General features: G+C 47.6%; 1 protein-coding gene across 1 annotated transcript in view; it reads right to left on the reverse strand.

The window, feature by feature from the left end:
• Positions 1-11,218, reverse strand: part of TRIM71 (tripartite motif containing 71) — a 55,221-nt gene extending 44,003 nt beyond the window's left edge. Inside the window, exon 1 of the mRNA XM_062496588.1 lies at positions 9,874-11,218. Within this exon, the coding sequence (XP_062352572.1) occupies positions 9,874-10,761 (888 nt within the window). The 5' untranslated portion in view covers positions 10,762-11,218. The remainder of the gene's footprint in view (positions 1-9,873) is intronic.
• Between the last annotated feature and the right edge of the window lie 1,595 nt (positions 11,219-12,813).

The raw sequence follows: 12,813 nt of genomic DNA on the forward strand, positions 1-12,813 counted from the left end.
ACCTTCACACTAAGAGAGACCTTTTGGAACTCTGTCAACAGCCACCATTTATAACTAATCCAATTCTTAATTCTAATCTTATCAATGCTTTCATGATATTGGGGGAGGCAGGGATTATTACATCCACCTCCTCACTGACAATTGTATTAAGTACAAGAGGGGAAGAAGAAAGAAGAAGAGTATTAAATCTTACCCCCATTACCATTTTAGTACATCCAAGAGCAGCACTAGAAAGACTGGGACCTCTGTGTTCTAGGAATTATTTTGTACTTCATACTTTCCAATTCCCTACTGTTTTGTTATTGTAGCTCGCTTGGTTGTTACTTCTTTCAGAGCAGAATTCACTCCAGACCCACTGCCTGATCTTTCCACTACCAATTTATTTATTATGATAATTTTGGTTTTGTTTTTCTTTTTTTTTTCTTCCATAAATTGTCCCTGTCTTCCCATCCAATATTTGCCCATCCATTTAAAAGCCTTTAACAGAAGCTGACATTAAATACATTCTATTGGGAAACAGCTGCAACACTGTAGGTACTTCTACAGTAACTAGCCAGGGGAAATTATTTTCTATTATTTCAGTCTAGTACCCAGTCAATTAAACTAAATTCCCTCATATCATTATCTGCATAGCAGTGTCCGTGACTTGCAAGCACATCAGTGTGAGAAACAACAACTTTAATTTTCCCCTACAAATAACCACTTCTGAGGGGAGGCTGTTCAGTTCTCACAACTTTAACTAGTTTGCTGAACAGTCAGTCATCAGTTAAAGAAAATCTGGTTTCCAATTTGCTCATCTAGCCACAAAAGCTGTGTTTGGGACACTCAGCCGGCTCATTCAGCAACCAATTTCTTAAGAGAGAAGCCATGCCTTTCTCAAGTAACATCCTTGTATGGATCGAGTATTCTTGAAATTTGAGTGACTTTGTCTAGCAGGCTACAGACCCCCTTCACGCTCCAACTTCAATGTCTTAGATCTCCAGTGCCTTTGGGCACACCGTATATAGCGGTGGGGGCGGGGTGTGCTGCGGGGGGCTGGAATTTAACCCTTTACCGGCACTGCTTTTAAAGGGGAAAAAAATATGGCTTGAAGGCATGCTGCTCCTTCTTTCTCTGCTCTAAGAAAGTTCTTCCTCAAAGCAACAGACCCGCTCTGCCTCACATGACTTATTAGAACACAGAACTATACAGTTGACTTCCAAAGCGCAGCAAGACACAGCAGCAGCAAGACCCCAGGAGCTACCTGATGGCTCTCCCTTACATCCTCCACTGCCTCACACGGCATTATTCAAGGCTGCAGAAGATCAGCAACAGTAACCTCGCCAGGCAACTCAGTCACTAGTGCTTCACACTACCATCCCTGACACAAGACAGCAGCATTTCTCTAGTCCCCGATGCAGCACTAGGTTGGGTTACATAAGCTTATAAGGACCATTCATAATGCAGACAGCTTTCAAGCTTTGCTTGCACTTAACATTTAAGGCTAAGGATTTTTATTTTGTACACTAAACTGTCTGACAGTGTGAGTAGCTGAGTTAAAAGAACCACCGAAGTGAAGGGGGAGGCAAAAGAGAAGGATTTGAAGTTCAATAGCTGACATTTTACCCCAAATAATAGTTTGCCTTTTGTTAACCATGAGCAGCTGAGTAACAAGAGGCTGTGTAACATTAGTTTTTCAGCATATATCAGCCACTCTGGAGAGCAAGTACCTAGACATCCAAACAGAATCCACAAAACCCAAGACACCATGGGACATGGGGAAGTTACAGCAACAAGCTCCAGCACTATCATCGAGAATCACAGTGAAGTTTGATTGCTGAATTTCAGGTCCCTGCTAGCCTTTTAATCCAGTCAAACACAGCATTTGCTAGTTCTGTACATTCATAATACCTCGCCTAGCAAAAGGAAGTATTTACACTAGATGGTAGTTTATAACATGGGCTACCCACAAAATATATGGCATGGGCATGTAATACAAGCAATCAACTGAAAAAGATAAGGTTTAGCAAACTTCACAGAACACCATTAAATATTTTGGTTGTGCATGGAGACTAACCAACATTAGAGGTAAAACGATACAACACAAGTTCAGCTATTACCTTTAGCTCACTAAAGCACCCTTCTCCCCCACAACACAGACTCAAGAGTAAGCATTTGCTATTCTCACATCCCTAGAAAGCACTGGTATGAGAGCAGTCGTGGTGACTGCTTGTGTGATCTTAGGAGAGAACACTGTAGTAACAAACAGGAATAAAACATGGCTGCTGAGGTGACCTTTGGTTGGGTTAATTTGTCTACTTCAGAAATTACTTTAGACAATCCACATGTTTCTTTAGTTGAGGTCATTTTCTCAGTAGCATTCAAGGTGTACCTCACAATCCCCAGAACTTTAGGTACCCAACTCTCTGAAAAGTGACTCGTACCTATTGCCAGTCGAGCTTGCTTCAAGTCTCCTCCCTACTGCTGGGAGGTAATCCATTTTCTCCAAGTCAGCACCAGTGCAGAGTCACACAGCACAAAGCATACAGAACCATACAACAATAAGCATTTGAAGTTTCCAGTTCAAGTCTTAGTCACTTCAAAAATATTTCAACCACATATGAAGGAAACTGCTAACCAGTCATCATCCTATCCAACAAGTTCACCACCTGGGGTTTTAGCAATGCATATTACACTCAAGTGAAATAACAGGAACAGTGCTCTTATTTCTTAGAGCTGAACACATAACTATGAATTAATTCTTGTGTCAGTATTGGACACATATCTGAGATGCCTGAACAACACAGAACAAATTCATGAGCCTCATTCGTGGGTTTTATTCCTTTTCATACTATGCTATACAGCTAGAACATTCAAAGCTGGCCAAAATTTTTAGCTGCTAAAAAAAGATTAGAAGCTACGGACTCTATAAGTGAAAAGAATTTATTTTGTTGAGGGTTGATAGCAGAGGAAGAAACAAGTAGCTGAGAGTCAAAAGAACTTGATAGAAGAAGCACACTACTGTCTTAGCCATATATAATTTCTCTCCTTTAAGATGGTAGAGCAAAGAAGAAAGATAAAATAATGTCAGAGGTGACATTACACAGTAAAGAAGCTTTTGTACTCAAGGTAGAAGTTGGCAGACAGTATTGCTCCAATTCCTTAGCATGTTTTTATTTCATTTCTGTGACTTGATTTGGATGCACAAGCTTAATTTGTTTGGAGGAGCAAACTCATCCCACCCACAGAGCCCTCCTTCAAGCTCAGCCAGGGAAAGGAGAAATCAACCCATGGAAGGAGCTGCAGCTGAGTCCATGAGAACAGCTGAAACAAAGTCAATATGCCCAATATATTTTAGCATCAGGGACATCCATTCATTACATTAACCAATACTTGGATTGCCAAGCAATAGCCAGTACCATTCCCATCCAGTATTTCTACACTTCAATTAAAGACTTGGAATGATAAGTTAAAAGCATTAGTAAAAATCATGCACTACATAATTATGACCCAAGATTATATTTGTAACTGCTCCACTGAAAGTGGATTACATCTGAAGAGAATAAACCCCTTCTGTGAAATCTTATCTATGGTAACATTAGTCTTGCATTCAGTGCATTGTTCGTGCAGCTTAAGATATGCACTCAATACATCATGATTCTTTGTCTGATGGAAAGACACCAACAACTTTGCAGGAAGGAAGGGAGTATGGGAGGAAAACTAGGAAGAGACTGGGTCAAGACAGTAATGAAAGAGCAATGCTACCTCCTTGACTTTAAAACAGAGGAACTAAGTAACCTTCCTTTAAGGAAGCATGGTCTAGCAAGCATGTTTACATGCTCTGAAGATTTAGCTGTAAAGAGAAACTGCTACACATGATGCAAGATTTCATCACCAAATTGAAGCAAAAATTCAGCTACACTTCTCCCAGTTACAAGAGACACTTCAAGGCATCAGTTCTAACAAAACTGTAATTTTAAAAAAATTGTCGGTATAGAGCAATCTAGTTTCATGCCTATTTATTGTATGCACATCTCCAGTTGCATGCTCTCAAGAGAGGTCACTATCAGCCTCAGAGGTCTATACTGCAGCCCACAAGCAAGAATATCCTTACACAGGATAGAATATCCTTACACAAAGCAATATTCTTGGGTTTTCAAAGACATGCTCCAAATAAAAACAGTCCATGAAGGCTGCCTGAACATCCAAGGCATTTCTGCTTCTTCCATTTTTTACTTACTGAAAATTGTCTGAAGTAACGTTTAATTAAGCCTGTAGTGTAACAATATCATATTACCACCAAGAGAAAAACCTGACAACTTTGCTGTATTTACCCTAAAATGGTGAGTGGATTTCAACACCAGCCACTGCAAATCAGGAGGGGTTGGATTCTGTCCAGTATGGTATTAAACCTGTTTAAAACCCCAAAGTTTTAATTCTCTTACTAAAGAGAGGGAGTTAAATAAAATTATTTCTGCATGCAGAGAAGAGCCAGGAGCTAAAGATGTGATGGGGAAGAGGCGTCTAAAGGAAGGTAAGGCAGAGTAATCCCAGAGGTTTAACACCTGATAGCTGAATAGTACATGCAAGTTAAAAAATTTGGAAAAAAAAATATTCCAACCCCCTTATCATCTTAAGGATGTTAACTCCACATTCCATAAATCACATATGAACAAAATAACTCACCCCCCCTGCTTTCTTCATCAGGAAAAAATTTAAAAGGAATACAAACTGTCAGTAACCAAATCTGAAGCACTGGGCAGATGGGCACCTATATATACATTTGATATCAGAAAAGAAACAGTAAGTATGATAAACAAAGGCTGCATGAGTATAAAGAACTATATGCAGTTTCTTACATACACTGGAAGTATTAAGGTCTCTAGCTCATTTTTCTCTAAAGCTGAAGATCTAGCAGTCACAACACCAGCAACACAAAGTATCACATTTTAAAAAGCATTGCCTCCAGATACACTCCTAAAATTCTTAATTTCTTTGTTAGGTGGCAAAAACCATAATCATCATGAAGAGAAACAGCAAGAGCCTGTACCACACACTGCAGTTTTACATAAATAACCTTTGAGCAAGAGATGCAGAACTAGAGCTGGGAACTCAGGCACACTCCCTCTGCATCAGCCAACTGCTTTGGCAAGATGTGTGGGTGGATGGCATTGGGAGTACCACGGAGCAAAGCCCAGCATTTGGCAGTATGGAAAGCCATTACACAAAAAAGCAACCACATTTAACCTACCATTCCTGTCTAACCACTCTATTCCTCCTTTCCCCTCATACCATCCAGCTTGCAATTAAAATAAACTTATACCAGTGCTCGCAAAAGGGAAAAAAAGTTTTCTGCCATGTTAAGTGAATTAAACTGGCTCACAGAAGCATCTCCTGAGTGTGCACAGCCAAGCCTGGGGAGAACAGAGGAGCAAGTGAGATCCCCTATTCTCTGAGTAGGCATGAAATGTTAAGACAGCTTGGTCCCTGTTGTGAAACCACAGCTTTAGCCTACACATTGAGAGCAGCTTAGACATAAATTCAATCAGCAAATTCAACCAAGGTACCAGGTAAGTAGCTTTCAGTTCAGCTGACAGCTATGCAGTTGAATATTTTCTCCTATACATACACATGTACAAGCCTCCAAAAACTGCATCTTTCACAAGCTGTAAAACAAAAAGGCACGCATTTTATTTGTAATCCAAAAACATAAGAATTCCAGGAATATATGCAAACCCAGAATTCAATATTGCAATCTGATTTTAGTGAGTGTTGTCTACATGCTCCAGTAGTCATCAACCATTGCAACTCATGTCAAAAAACTTAATAGTTTGTAAATTATTCTGATCAGTTAAGAACATGATCAAAGACAGACCCACTGCAAGGAAAAGGAAGGAACAGTGTGTCTAACAGCAAGGAAGAAAGACCTTTAAAATCCTTTCTTGCAATTGAGGGAACTGTGGTGCTGCAGTGTTTTGTCTCATATGTCTTAATAGCCCATGAACCACTTCTAGAATGGAATCTGTAAAGCAATACGAGAACTAAAGGGGTCACACACCATTAAGCTGACTGAATTTGGCAACTCCACACTTTCCCTAGAAAGTGTTAGAAGTCTGCTATTGAAGTGTTTCCACCATCCACCACTGTTATCACGAAGTGGTATATTAAAGCACACAAGGAGCTGAGCTCTGGCATAAATGAAACCCCAGTTATTTAACTTGCAAGTTGTGGCATTTTCACTTGAATCCAGATAGTTTATCAATGCAAGTCAAGTGTCCTACAGCTGTTCCAACATTTTCTAAGATCATGGTTTAGTTTACAGCCTATTAATACTTCCAAGAAAAGAAAAACAGAGTTGGTTTTTCAGTTAGAGATGAAACAATCAAGAACACATTGACATACCAGGTAGGATGTTTGATTAAATTGTGGATAAGACCAAGTAAAATAATTCTCAAGTCCTAGTGGAGTTGTTTTTTATAACAATAACACCTAGTTGCTACTGTAGCATTGATAGCTCCATCCATACAAAAAACACTGCCAGACAAAAAATTATCAGTGTTGCAACATGGTTACTTTTGTAGAATGCTTTCAAACATCCGAAATTAAGCTGTTCCCCTGCTGCCATGATAGCATTTTACATCAGTGAGGTTCCCAGTAATAAACCACCAGACTGGATTTCAACAGCAGATCTATAACAAAGAATTCGCCTTTGCTCCCCCCCAACAGTTTCATTCACTTCCTTTCATGCAGCACTGTAGCATCTGCATGCAGTGTATCTGACAGCAGTGTTCAGGGTTCCACCCTCTTTAATGTTTGCCACTGCTCTATCAGTCAATATTCTCCGTTTCAGAGACTGTTACGTACTGTTAGCACACAACAGGGGTCAACAGCTCAACTGAGACCAGAACCATCTCAGCTAAAAAGAGACTACACCAGACATCCCACTTAAGAGCTGAAATCTGCATTTCTCTGCATTAAGAGGATGAGCAACTACACTGCTCCTGTCTGGCAAATGCGTACGTGTAGTCTTGTTTTTGAGACTTGGAACACCCAGTAAGTAGCCACCCACGGTGCTATTTCCCTTCTCACTCGAGGAAATCTCAAAACGGAGGTGGAATGAGGGAAAATTATGGGGAACAGACAGTGATTCCCAGAAGGAGGGGTGGAAAGACTGGAGAGGAACAGGATGAAAGGTAACAAATGAGTAGCAATATTAGGACAGGAGTATCATGTTCTAGGCAAGGAAGCATAAAATAAGGGAGCCAGCAACTTTTGTGCAGAAAACCTTCAAGGATGAGGTCAAACTCCTTGTAAGAAAGTAAGGAAGATATATCCTGAGGAAGGACAACTCTGCATTTAGGAGAACTACTCTTCCAGCAGCTTGCAGATGAGATCTGCCTATGCCCAAATCTTACCTGCATTGATTAATCTGAGGAAATATCCTGCTCACCATCTTTTCTCACATACTGAGCAGAAACAGAATTTTTAACTACTAATATTAAGGTTTCAGGCTACCACTCCTGCCTTGCATTTTAGGCTTGTTTCTACACTATTAGCCCAACAAAGTGCTTAAGTGATGCACTAAGTACTCTCCTGGAAGGCTGCCTTTCTATTACCGTTCCTTTTATGAGGCTGTAAATAGAATTCTTAAACAAGCAATAACCCTCACAATTTCGCAGCCACCCTTTCTCGAAAAAAAAAAAAAAAAGTTGTACCCCTCACCCATATTTTTAGCCAAAGTGATAAAGATTTACACAATAAACTGTTTCCAACAGTTCAGTTTCTCCCCCGACTACTCCCCTTGAATGAATAATAAATACTTGCAAATACTGATCAGGCACACCCGCATTAAGGAGCCACCAAAATGAACTAATCAAGAACAGTAGTAGATCATTAATTTGCAGAATAAAAGCCTTTCTCAACAGGAGCAGAAGGCTTGAAAATACTTGTTTTAAAGCAATTTCTAGGTCTACAGGACACAGGAACACCCAAACCCAATCCTTTAAGAAGTGTACCCTTTTCGGAGTGCACTGTTGAAAGTAAAATTAGTTATGTAAAATAAATTAAGCTTTTTCAGTAGTTACCTATAGAAAAGCTGTACAGTTTAAGCAAGGCTAGAATACCTTTGTTTCTTTTGCAATATAAGCTTTTAAGTCCACAACATACCTTGGAGCTCCTATCCCAGCTACTCTTCTACTAAGTGAAGAATAAGAAGAATACATTGCATTAGAAGCCAGATATTGTATGCTATGGCCAAAAGCCCTCAACTAGTTCATTTTACACACTTCAAAATACTTGCATCCTACTGAGAGCACAAAAACTAGGGGCTTTCTAGCCTGTACCACAAGACCAAAGTTGTACTCCAAAATGAACGCAGAAAGATAACTTTTTCTAGTCTTAAGAACATCATGTCTCACTTCAGTCTAGCATTCAGTATAATACAAGTGCTTTAGGAACATCCTGCTCTTAGGGAGATACTGAGATATCACAAAAAGCTGTAAGCAGCCCAGTTGCCATAACGTTTCTGGGTTGCTTTTTTCGTTAAAAACTCGATTGGTCCTCAATCACACTTCATGCCCCCCAAAAGTCATTTTTCACAGAATTCATACGGTCTGTCCTCTGCCACTAGCAACTTTAAGAAACACGAAATGCCAGACCTTTCTAGAATTATTTCATAGCTATAGCAACATTAGAGGAGATAGAAAAAGTGTCCCTGAAAACTGAAGACAAAGGCACCACCACATTTCCCTAGGCTAAATGCCTTCATCTATCAGTTAAGCAAGCATCCCACAGTAAACTCTTGTACTACCCCTGTCCTCAGGCAGGTTTTCCCCTGAAGCCCCTGGTTGTGCTGTCCAAATTCATCCTGGGACGAAACTACCTCCAACACTGGTTACTGGAAAATTCCAGCAAAATCCCCCCCCGTATTGACCCCCAGAGCAAAAGGGGAAAGTCAGCAGATCGCCATTTTCCAGCTTCAAACGAAAAATCAAGTTTCAAGCCATCACAGCAAGAAACTACCCAAATGAAACTTAAAACACTTTTCAGTACATTTTGAAGAAGTCATTGTGTCTTTTGAGATCCATGAAACAGTAGTTAGGATCACCAGAATTAAAACTTGCTAAGCCAAAGAGTTTTAAATTAACACCACATAAAGCAAGTTCCTGTTTTTGCATCAGTAGGTGTTTGCCACCACAGAAGCAGACAATACCAAGAACAGTAGATGCAGCTGGCATATACAAGCATTAATAGCTCTGCTAACTTTTTCACCACCTTTTATTTATTTATAATTAAGTAATCAAAAAGGCGTCATTTTCTCGACACAGTTATCTTTCTTCCCCATTTATTCGTTTTTCCTTCTCCAGTGGGTTGCACGCCGAACATGGCTGTGCAAAGCAGACTCCACAAACCAGTTTAACTGAGCCACTGGGGCTCGGGGGGGGGGGGGGGGGGGGCACCTAACTTTTTTTTCTCTTGCATCCCCACGGCCCCGCCACCCCTCGGTGCGCGCCTGACGAGCTCCCTTCTGAGAGGCACAGCACCCACAGAAGCCCAATGCCCCCGCTGCAAAACGTTCATGGGCAGATGGGGGCTCGGCCGGCCGCCTCCGGGGGCAGCACGTCCCGCACTTCGCGGAGGGCCCCCCCCCGGCTCACCTCCTCTTCCTTCTCCCCATCCCGGGACGCCGCCGCCTCGCCGCACGCCCTCCCCCAGCGTGTCCGCGGCTCCCGCGCCCCGCACCGGCCGCTGGCCGCGTCCCCTGTCCCCAGCCCCGCGGGAACGCCGCGCCCGGTCCCCGCCGCCCCCCGGCAGCGAGCGATGGGGGCGGGGGCCCTCTGGCGCCGGACAGGGGCGGCAGCGCGGCCGCCCCTTCCCTCCCTCCCTCCCGCTCACCTCGTCGTCGTGGTGCTGGCAGTAGCTGGCCCGGTCGGGGAAGACGGAGAGGATGTTGTAGGGCGAGGCGGGGTAGGGCGGACTGAGGGCGAGCGGCGCGGCCGGGCCGGCGGCTGCGGGGCCGGCGGCGAAGCGCTCGATGAAGTGGTCCTTGGTGAGGCGGACGCGCTGGTGCGCCCGCACGCAGTTGTCGCACAGGTGCTCCTGGCAGTCGAGGCAGCGGGAGCTGGCGGCGTTGCCCTCGTCGCAGGAGCTGCAGCGGGGCTCGCCCTGCCGGCTGTGGGGCCGCCGCAGCAGGAGGGCCGCCGAGCCGCCGCCGCCGCCCGAGGAGGAGGACGACGACGACGTCGAGGAGGGCGCGGCCGAGGCGGCGGCGGCGGCGGGCGAGGAGCCGGCGGCGCGGGGCGGCCCCGGCGGCGGGCGGCCGTGGTGCCGGTTGTTGCCGCCGCCGCCTCCCCCGCCCGATCCCGCGGCGGGACCGGCCCCGGTGGCGCGGCCGTTCTTCTGCTCGTCGGCGGCGGCCGCCACGACGACGACGTCCAGCAGGTTGCTGAGGAGGAAGTTGGAGGAGGGCAGCGCGTCCATGCCCGAGGGCTCCGAGATCACCACCTTCTGGTCGCAGATGGGGCAGCGCAGCTTGAGCGCGTCCCCCGCGCCGGGGTGCCGCTGCGCCTCCAGGCACTGGCGGCAGAAGGCGTGCAGGCAGGGCAGGACGTGGAGCCGCCTCGGCGGGCCCCCGCAGGAGGAGCCGCCGCCGCCCCCGGAGGAGCTGGAGGTCTGCGAGGAGGACGAGGAGGTGGAGGAGTTGGAGGACAGAGGAGCCGGCGAGCCGCACATCTCCTTGCACAGCGGGCAGATCTGGAAGTCGGACTCGGGAAACGAAGCCATTTGCGATGGGTCTGACTCCCCGAGATGGGGGCCAAAAACGTGTCTCTCCTCACTCTCAAAAAAACAACCAACCAAAAAAAAAAAAAAAGTAAAAAAACAAAAAAACAACAAAACGTGGGCGGAAGAGCAGAGGCGCGGGGAGAAGGTAGTTCTGCTAGCAGCTTACGAGCAAGCTGGCATCGATCAGTCGTTTTGCCAAGTGGGATCGATGGGCCGGTTTTGCAAATACGGTGTCATCGATCCGGAGGTCTGCAGGGAGCTGGGTCCTTTCCTCGTACCTCGCTGCTGCCGGGCTGGCTGCTGCGGGGAGGGGGGAGTATTTTTGGTATCAAGGTGTAGCTGTCCCGTTCTCCCTCAGTAAATGGATCCTCTCTTCCCTCTCATGTACTTAACCCCCGATCCCCCGTTGCATTAGACAAATTGTATCGATTCCCCGATCGGTCAATACCTCACACAGTCTTCTCATCTCCCCCTCGGGTCAGCAGTTTGACAACGTGGTTTGGTTACTTGTCCTCTTCCTCAACGGAAAGTGCATGGGCGCCGACCGCCCGGTCCCCGCCGCATCCAGCGGGGACCGAAGTCTGTCCGCCGGGGCTCGGCTCCGGTCCCCACGGCCGCAGAACAGGGTCGGGGAGGCAGTGCAAGTCCCTCTCGGTCGGGCGGGTGGGGGGCAGCAGGGGCTTAACTCAAGTTTCGCTCTTTCTTCTTGGGGCGTTGGGTTTTTTCCTCTTTTCCTTTAAACCTGTGCTTGTCGGGGGGAAGGGGAAATTTCGTTTCAGTTCCCCCCTCCACTTTTGCAATCCAGAGCAGCTCTAGGAGAGAGAGAGGCACTGAAACACAGTGGCCAGGCAGACTTCTCCGGCTCCAGTCTTCCCCCGCCGACGCCTGCTCCACCACCGCATGACTGGGGGGCGGGGGGGGGGGGGGGGGGGTGGGATGGAGGGCGGTGTTGGTGCCCACCCCACCGGCAGAGACTCACGCTGGCGGGACGCGGAGGAGGAGATGGGAAGGATAAAAGGGCTCCGAGGACGACCAAAAAGGGCAGTCCCCTCTCTCGCCTCTCCGAGTCCCGGCTCCCACCGGACGCCTTCCTTGACTCGGGGCTCCCCGCGGAGGGCAGCGCCGAGCCCGCAGCAGCCCCGGCACACGCGGTACCCGGCGGCTCGGGCGGCTGCTGCCGGCCGGTCAGTGCCACGGGCTCGGCGCGGCTCGCAGAGGCTGCGGCGGCCGGGCAGACGAGCAGCGGCAGGTCCCCGCCGGCCGCCCTGAATTATTCATGGGGGGTGTATTATATTCGCCCGCACAAATTGGAGCCGCTGTGCAATGCTATCCGAGAGCGCTACGCTCGCCCCCTCCTCCTCCTCCTCTCCGGTTCTCTCTCGCTCTGAGCCCCTGCAGCGCCTAGGATCACATTTCCTTTGTCATCTCGCCTCTTCGCGTGGTGTTTTATTGAGAAAACAAAAATAATATAAAACCCGAAGAAGGGGCGAGAGGAGGGGGGAAGTAGGGCGACGGGGAAACGCAACGAAAACCGAAACGCCCGCCTCCCCCGCGATCTGCCGAGCCGGAGCCCACCGGCCCCGGGGAGTGAATTAGCAGGAATTACTCACTGATGCGGCAGCACCGTCCCAGGCGGCGTGGGATCCGGGGAGAGCCATCGCGCCGGGCGCCTTCCCCGCCTGGCGGGGTGCGGAGGGCGGCCCCGGGGGGACGCGGGGCTGGCGGCGGCGCTGGCTCCGGCCCCGCTGCGGCCGCCGGCACTGGGGCGGCGCGGCGTGCGGGAGCCTTTTAAGCTCCGACGGCGCGGGCTGACTTCCGCCCGGCTGCGGGGGGCGGCCGGGGGGCGGCGGCGGCGGGCAGGAAACATTCGCCCTCCTCCGGCCCGACCTGCCCCCATCCACTCGCATCCAGCCCCCTTCGGCCCGCCCCCCCCCCCCCCCTTTTTTTTTTTTTAATACCGCCGCTTTCAGCACCGGGGATCCCCTCCTTCCCATCGTGGGTCTGACTCGCTGCGGCTCGGGCGGTCGCCAGACCCTCGCGCCCTTTTTGGGT

This window comes from Cinclus cinclus, chromosome 1 (genome assembly GCF_963662255.1).
Source record: "Cinclus cinclus chromosome 1, bCinCin1.1, whole genome shotgun sequence".
Classification (NCBI taxonomy): domain Eukaryota; kingdom Metazoa; phylum Chordata; class Aves; order Passeriformes; family Cinclidae; genus Cinclus; species Cinclus cinclus.